General features: G+C 46.9%; 1 protein-coding gene across 1 annotated transcript; it reads right to left on the reverse strand.

The window, feature by feature from the left end:
• Positions 1 to 273: 273 nt before the first annotated feature.
• LOC102015779 (sialic acid-binding Ig-like lectin 5) lies at positions 274 to 4,263 on the reverse strand (the record flags this gene model as incomplete). Its single annotated transcript, XM_013508886.1, is given in 6 exon segments — positions 274 to 471; positions 555 to 812; positions 2,926 to 2,973; positions 3,175 to 3,456; positions 3,669 to 4,052; positions 4,116 to 4,263. Coding segments are annotated over 6 exon segments (1,207 nt in total), but the record flags the coding sequence as incomplete, so codon positions are not given.
• Positions 4,264 to 8,780: the final 4,517 nt, after the last annotated feature.

The raw sequence follows: 8,780 nt of genomic DNA on the forward strand, positions 1-8,780 counted from the left end.
TTCCCCCATCTTTGTGGGACTGCGGTCTCCAGTGCCGCCGGCCTCAGCTCCAATTAAAGGACAGATGAACCTGAATTCTAGCCATTGTGCCACGAGTCAGGCCTATTTCTCTTATACCCAGATTCTTCCTGGATCCAGACCACAGTCTCCCCTTTCCCCAGGCCCTGCCCTCCATAACTTCCTGACCTGGCAGCAGCAGAACAGTGACAGTCTGGGTCCCATGGGGATTCCAGGCCTCGCAGCGGAGCCTGAGGCCGGAACGCAGCCCCCCGCGGAGGCTCAGGGAGCTGTTGGCCCAGGGCCCGGCCGAGCTGGAGGTGACCGTGAAGGAGGCGTTGCTGCTGTTCCCCTCCAGCAGCCCCTGGCCGAGCCGCCAGCGCAGGGACGGGGCCGGCCAGGAATGGGAGGAGCAGCTGCAGTGCAGAGCCGCAGCCTCCCAGGAGCATGTGGGTCCCAGCAGCTGTGGTGGGCCTGTTGGGAAGAAGAGAGGAATCAGAGGGGCTCCTCTCTGGCAGGGACCCAGGTGCCCCGCCCCCAGGTGCCTTCCAACTCACTCCTCACAAAGAGGCTCACAGACGCTGTCCGAGAGCCCAACCGGTGCTCAGCTCTGCACACATATTTTCCCTCGTCCTCCAGTTCCACCAGAGGCAGCTCCAGAGCCCTACGGTCTGTGTGCTGTGAGGGCTGCAAGGTCAGGCTCCCCCGGGTCCAGCTCAGCATGGAGGGCGGGTTGCTGTCGGCAGCACACACCAAGCGCAGGGCCTGGCCCTCTTGAATGCGGAATGATGAGCCATTAGCCAGGGCTGTAGGTCCTGGAGACACAGAGGGAAGGCTGAGGCCCGGCTTGCATGGGGATCTCTGTCTTCTTCGTCCCTGTGTCACGTGCGACTGTCTTTTCCACTGCTTCACAGGCTCGTGCTGTGTGGATTCGGGGCCAAGCAGACAGGGTGAGGAGCAGTCGCACAGTCTCTCCAAGGACCTGCGTGTGTCAGCCAAACTGCCTGGCCATCCGTGCCAGCTCACATGCCAGGTTGGCCTTTACAGTTTGCCCCTTAGTCTGTCAGCTACAGTTCAGTGAGCCTGCCTAAGTTAGTTGTGTCTGAGGAGTTCGCAGTATTGTGAGCAAGACGCCGAACAGCAGGCGCCCACGACAGCTGTCACATGTTTCATGGTGGAGGTAAGCGGGGTGGAGGTTGCCCTGAGAAGCCAGTGAGACTGTCAGGACAGAAGGGCTCCCTGGAGGAGCTGGGCTGGGGAAGATGCATGCTATAGACTCTCGCCCAGCAGGGAAAGGCGGTGCCAGGGCACCACTGAATGCAACATGTGTTTTTGCCTAACTAAATCATCCCATGCTAAACCAAGGCTAACAGTAGGTTGGAAATAAATCCTTTCATGTCAGAAAGGGCTGGTTTGCTTACTAGGAAAAGATCTTCATTTGGAAAATGCACACAAAGAAATACAACTGGTTGTTAAACATAATGAAAGACGACTCACAAAATGATAATGCATATTAAAATCACGGTGAATTAATTTATAATATCAGAGGCAAAGATGCACTGTTCAGGGGAGTACAAGTAAGACAAACTCGAAGCAGTGCAATTCGGCAGTCTCCATAAAAATGACGATATCCACACAAACTACAATATCCTTTGATCCTGAATCCTCTCCTATAGAAAATTATGGAGAACGTTCATATAAGTGATTTATTTCAGTAGTAAATGTGTCAAACAAGACAAGAAATGCCTATTTTTCTGCCAGTGGAAAATCAGTTTACACTTTATAGCATACTATATTTATAACTGGAAAACCATCAAGCCATTAATTTGTATGGAGGTTTCCATATACAAATACAGGGCGATCTCCAGATAAACTAAGTTTGAGAAACAAGTTTCGTTCCTAACCACATTCTACTGGCGCTTTCTCAGCTGCGGCAAATGTACCCCGGTAATGTAAGCTTTTGAGGATGAGGGCAGCTGAACAAGGGATTTCTGGAAACTTTCTGTGTCATCTTTGCAACTTTTCTGTCCATCTAAAATTACTGCAAAATGAAAAATTTATTTAAAATAATAAAAGGTCTGGAGATGTAGCCCAGGGGTAGAGGAGAATCTTCCTTTCATCACTGGCACCACAAAATAAGTAAATACGTGAAAATAATACAGATGTGAGGCAGAATGTATGGAATGGCGTGTGAGCGTGTGTGTGTCTGTCCGTACGTATACATCAGTCATTGGTAGGAGGACAGCCAGGAAGGGAAAAACACTGGGCCCAAATACAGTCTTGTTCTTACTAACTTTTGCCACAAACCAGTGTATTTCCCTTAAATCCATATGTTACATCCCAAGCTCCCTACCTGGCAGTATTTGGACATGGGACCTTTAGGCAGGTTAGGGATAGGCAAGGGCAGGAGGGTGAAGCCAGCAAGATGGGATTAGAGCCTTCGTGACAAGAGACATCACAGAACTCTGCTGGTCTCTACCATGTAGGGACTCGAAGGGGACAAGATGGTCATCTGCAAACCAAGAAGCCGAAGGCAACTCTCCCCACGATGCCAAAGGACCAGCACCTTGAACTTGGACTTCCAGCCTCAGAACTTGAGAAAGAAATATCTGTTGCTTAAGTCACCAGGCTATGGTATTTTGTTACAGCAGCTGAAGTAGACTGAGACCAATTCTATGCTATTTAAAAAAAATCACTAAAACAATCAAAGGAACAGGCAGGGCTTAGGTCCCAAGGAAAACGAGGGCTGGTGACAGCCACATCTGCTGCTTGAGCAAAGGAAAAGGCCACAGGATACCTGAGTGTGAGAGGGGTGTGTGCAGGGTGACAAGTGGGTGCAGGGGTCCCACCTTTACTACTCTGCACCCTCCTTCTGCCTCAGCCCCATCCCCCACCCCCACCCCGCGGGAAGGACAGGCTGTGCCCTACCTGTGTCATTTCCCTGGAACGCCTGGATGATCAGGCTCTGTGCAGCATCTGGGTAAATAGACAAGATTACCCTTCTTAGTGGCAGGAAGGTGGGTGTTGGTGATTTTCCCACAGACACTTTAGGAATAGGAGGATGGTGGAGCCGGGGTCCTCTTTTTTCCCTCCCCAGGCCCAGCACTCAGTATTACAGGCCCCGCCTCCCCTGTCCCTCTCCTCCCTGGGCCCTGTATGTCCTGGCCCAGCACTCACAGGACACGTTGAGCTGGACGGTCCTCTGCACTGTCACACCGGCCCCAGGGAAAGTCACTTGGCAGGTGAGGTTGGTGCCATGGTCCTGTGGCCGTGGGGTGACAGTGAGCACTGAAGAGCGAGCAGCCTCGGGGCCCAGTGCGGAAGTGAGGTTCGCCCCGATCCAGGAGAAAGTGGGGGGCGTCCCCTGCTCACAAGGCCATGGCGCCGCACAGGTTACGTTCCCAGGGTGACCGGACTCCAGGGTCCCCGCGATGTGGATGTCAGGGGTCTCTGTTGGAGCTGGGGAGGAGACAGACAGACCCTCAAGCCCTGGAGGGGACCCCGAGGGTGGCCCTCAGAGCGGCTTCTGCCTCAGGCGAGCCACCTCCCCCAAGCAGGCCCGGTGTTCTGTCCCCGTGGCCCCCCAGGAGGAGGAGCGGGGGATCCCATCCCCACCCTGCCCTGGGGCCCTCAGGCCCCATCTCTGTGGCCTTCTGAACCTCATTCCTTACCCATCACAAACACACAGAGCTGGTTGTGTATGTAATTATATCGCACGTAACTCCCTCTCTCCACCCTGAAGAAGTAGACTCCTGTGTCCCTTTTCTGTGCGTTTTTGATGTGCAGGGAGCAGTTGTAGGTCCCGGGGTCTCCGAGGAGATGGAATCGTTCCTTTGTTTCTTCCCACACCCCATAATGTGGGTTATTTGTGGCCACTGGAAGATCCTGAGAACTCTTAGCCCCTTTCTTGAACCAGTAGCCCCAAGCTGCCGTAGAGTTGCTCCAGCCTCTCTCAGGGTAGGAGACACGGCAGGGGATGAAGATGCACTGTCCCTCCTGCACCGCCACTGATGCTGGCACTGTCAGCTGGAATCCCGGAATATTGGCCAAGGACCCTGTGGGAAAACAGGGGTCAGCTCTGTGCAGCCCCCACAACCCCTCTCCCCAGGCCCACTCACCTTCCCACAGCAGGGGCAGAAGCAGCAGCCGCAGCATATTGGAGCCGGAGAGTTCCTGGGTGGAGCAGAGATAGAAGGGCGTGTGGAGGGGGAGCACATCTTTGGGGATGAGAATCTTGGGGCCTTGCTGTCACAGGACAGAGGGGAAGGTCCACCGGAAGCCTAGGAATGGGGCCAGAGGGCCCAGTGACCACATAGGGGAACTTCCCACTCACACACTTCCTGGGGAGCAACCTCTTCTTCTTTCTAGATGGGGTGCCACTGGGGGCCACACAACAAGGAGGACAGATCCCCGGCTCCTTCTGCCCGGGTGTTCTGAGCTCTAGATGCTCCGGAGGGTCAGCCCTGACAGGGGAACGTGAGGCATAAAACATGGCGGAGGGTCCCTTGGAGACTGAGGTGGTGGTGATTGCGTGAATGGGCTCAGGCAGCACCCACATAGCGTCCACTCCTTGGTGGGAAGTGGAGCCAGCGGGGAGGCATGACAGACTGTCCTTGAGGAGCTCCACCATGCCTAATGTCCTGTTACTGGAACACCACATAATTTAAAAATCAAACATAATAAATTTTTTTTTTCTCTTCAAATTCTTATTCTCTGAATTTTTCTAGTTTCATGTGAAAATTCAGAACATTGCAAACTTCAGCACAAATTGGCTAAGGAATGAGGAGGTGGAGGAGTCCTGGTCAGAAGGGGGTGGGACGCAGGGACTGTGGGAACCCAAGTGCCCCGCAAGCTGGGAGGTGAGTTCTCAGGAATGAATAGGGGGACAGACAGGACCGGGACTCCAAGGGTCATGAAGACGTGGCCCCGAGTGGCCCCGCGGCTGCTCGCTTGTTTTGGTGCCTGAGTTACACAGAACAGGGGGTTAACCCTGGTGTACACGTACATGAGAATAGCCGGCTTTGATCATTTCCCCATTATCCCCTCTGCCTCCCTCCCCTGTTTATTCCCAGCCTTTTCTCTGGTAGTTACTCTGCTATTTTCATGTCATCTCTTTTTAAAAGTAATTTTTTTTCTAGATTCCTCCTAGGAGAGAAAACACGAGAAAACTGACTTTCAGAGTCCGGCTTCTACCACTTAACACAATGCTGTCCAGGTCAATCCATCGTCCTGAAAGTATCATGATTTTATTCTTCTTTACGGCTAATATCCCACTGTGTATATCGGCCCCACTTCCTCTATCCACTGACCTGTTAACAGGCACGAAGAGAGTGTGCAGCTGAGCTTCTCTGAATTCTGCTGCAGTAAACACGGGTCTCGCTCTAGTATGTTGACTTTAATTCTTTCAGAACTATGGTGAAGACAGGGACAGCTTGATCAAACGGTAGCTCTATTATTTTTTGTTTTTTTTTGAGGAACTTCTGTTGTTATTTCCAACGTGGCTGTGCTAGTTTATGTTTCCAGAAAGTGTAAAAGAGATCTTTCCCCCTACATCCTTGTCAGCATTTATTATTTTTTGTATTGTTGATGCCCGTCTTTCTGACTGTAGTGAGATGGAGCTCTGCGGTGGTTTTGATTTGCATTTCTCTGGTGAACTTTTTTTTCATGTACTTATTGGCCATTTGTACATTTTTGAGAAGGGTCTGTTTAATTTGTTTGCCCATTTACTCATTGGGTTGTTTTATTTTATATTATTTTATTTGGTGATAATTTCCTAGAGTTATTTACTCTGTCTTGGAGGAGCAAGGAAAGACTTTCTCCTATTCTGTAGGCTGTCTCTTCGCTCTGTTGGTTGCTTCCTTTGCCATACAGAGGCTTTTAAATTGGATATAACCCCATTTGTTGATTCGTACCATTATTTCCTTTGCCACTAAGGTTCTGTTCAGGAAGCCTTTTCCTGTGCCTATGACTTCAACTGCTTTCCTCATGCTTTCTTCCAGAAGTTTCACAGTTTCACGTTTTGATGCACTTTGAATTAATTTTTGCAAGAGAGAGATGGGGATCTAGTTTCAGTTTTCAACATGTGGATCTCCAGTTTTACAGTACCGCTGTTGAAGAGGTAATCTTTACTTCAATGTATGTTTTTGGTCCCTTTGTGAACAATCAGATGGGACTGGTGTTGGGGTGCATGACTGTAATCCCAACCCCCTGGGAGCGTGAGGCAGGAGGATTGCAAGTTGAAGCCTAGCCTGGGCAACTTAGTGACTTAGAGAAACCCTGTCTCTGTATAAAAAATAAAAATAAAAAATAGCTCAGGATGTAGCTCAGTGTGAAGGTCATAGTTGTATGGAGTGTTTCTGTGCCTCTGGTTTATGTGCCTAATTTTGTGCCAGTACCATACTGTTTTATTACTATGGCTCTGTACTATATTTTGAAGTTGGGCATTGTGATACCTCTAGCTTGGTTCTTTTTTGCTAGTATTATTTTGGCTTTTCTGGGTCTTTGTGTTTCCACATGAATTTTAGGATTGTTTTCTTTAGTTTTGTGAAAATTTTCATTGGCATTTTGATGAGGATTGTACTGAATCTGTAGATTTTGATAATGTGGCTATATTAACAGCATTAATTATACTGATTCACGAGCAGGGGAGGCCTTTATATTTTCTAGCATCATCTTCAATTTATCTCTTCAGCATTTTGTAATTTTCAAGGTAGCGTTCTTTCACTTTGCTTATTGCTAAGTGTTTTTTTTTTCTTTTTGAGGCAGTTGTGAATGTGTCTTTCTGACTTCTTTCTGTTGGTTCATTATTGCTGTAAAGAAAAGCTATTGGCTTTTTGTGTTGATTCTGTACCTGCCACTGTTTTGTTTTACTTTGTGAAGCTGCGTTTTATTTATGTATTTATTTATTAGTATATGTTCGCAGTACATACAGTTGGGGAGTGGGCACACGAACATAACACAGCTTGTTTCTTTTTTTAATCCCTTCCTCCTCCCCTCCTTCCTCCCTCCCTCCTCTAAGTCCCCTTTCTCTGTTTTCATTCTTGTTTTTTAAATTTTTTTGTGTCTTTTTGAGACAAGGCCTTGCACTGCAGTTTAGGCTGGCCTTCAGCTTACTTTGTAGCCCAGGCTGGTCTTGAACTCACAAAGGTCCTCCTGCCTCAGCCTTCCCAGTGCTGGGATTATAGGCATACATCACCATGCCCAGCCTCCTTCTTGTTGATATCAATAATCGTAGCTCATGTGTATGGCATATAGTGTTTACACTCACGGAGGTTATTAGGCTTCTGTACAAGGCAGGTCTCTATTCTACTGTCCCCTCCCCTTACCTCCTCATCCTTGGTCTCTGGGTCCTCTTCCCACTTGCAAGAGAGCCATCCCTTTGTGTCCTTCTACCCACCTTTATTATTCTCTTTTTTTGTACTTCACTTTACTCAAGTAAGAGATACCATATAGTATTTAAGCTTCTGTGTCTGGTTTATTTCACTCAACGTTATACTTTCCAGATGTATCCATTTCCCTACAAATGTCTCAAATTTGTCATTCTTTTCACCCAAGTAGTATTCCATTATATATAGATAAATTTTCTTTATCCAGCCATCTATTGGTGGGTATACAGGTTATTTCCAGGATTTATCTATTACAAGTTGTGCTTCCATAAACATTAGTATGCATGTATCACTGTGGTTTGATGTCATAAGCTCTTGAGGGGAGCTACCCAGAAGGAGGATAGTTGAGTCATATGGAATTTCTAATTTTAGTCTTTGAGAAATCTCCATATTGAATTCTGCGATGGTTGTACTAGCTTACATTCCCACCAACAGTGTAGGAGGTTTCCTTTTTCACCACAGCCTGGTCAGCATTTGTTATTTTTGATTTCTTCATGATTGCCATTCTTTCTGGAGCAAGATAGAATCTTAGCATCATTGTAACTTGCATTTCTTTATTGGCCAGAGATGTTGAAGATTTTTTGATATATTTCTTGGCCATTTGTACTGCTTTCTCTGTGAAATGCCTGTTCATTTTACTTTCCTGCTACTTTTCTGAATTTGTCTACCTGATCTAAAGATCTTCTGATTTTTTTCTGTGTGTGTGTGTGTGTGTGTGTGTGTGTGTTTGGTAGTGTGCTCTACCAAAGAACTACATCCTTATCTGTTTACAAATTTATAAAACTTAAAAAGAGGATCTCACTAAGCTTCCCAGGCTTACTATAAATTTGTGATCCTCCTACCTTAGCCTAGTTTTGAGGATCTTCTAAGGATCATAGTCTGTAAATATAAATAATTTAATTTCTTTGTTTCCTATTTGTACTCCTTTTATTTCTTTCTTTTGCCTAATTGCTCTGGTTAAAATTTCAAGTACTATCTTTAACAGAAGTGGTGAAAGTGGGTGGATACCCTTGTCTTGTACCTAATTTTAGAGGAAATGTTTTCAGTGTTTCCCTATTTGGTATGATGTTGGCTGTGGTTTGTCACATACAACATTAATTGTATTGTTGTAAGATCCTTTTTCAAAATTAAACTTTTCTCCTCAAGAAAGCCACTTATAGGTACATGGGAGAAATATCTAGTTTCCAAACAAAAAGGGCCAAGTCTATGACACAAATTTTCTTTTTTTTTTATTTTAAAAGTAAAAGGAGGAAAATATTAACAGACAGACAACATTTTACAAAATAGCAAAGGAACAGTACAGACACTACGAAGTTACAAACAAAGTGGTAGGGAATTAACAATGCTTGTTGTGTTACATATTGATATCTTCAAAGTGGTTTCTCATGAAAACAGATA

The sequence above is a fragment of the Chinchilla lanigera genome, unplaced genomic scaffold (genome assembly GCF_000276665.1).
Source record: "Chinchilla lanigera isolate Chin_1 unplaced genomic scaffold, ChiLan1.0 scaffold00157, whole genome shotgun sequence".
NCBI lineage: Eukaryota > Metazoa > Chordata > Mammalia > Rodentia > Chinchillidae > Chinchilla > Chinchilla lanigera.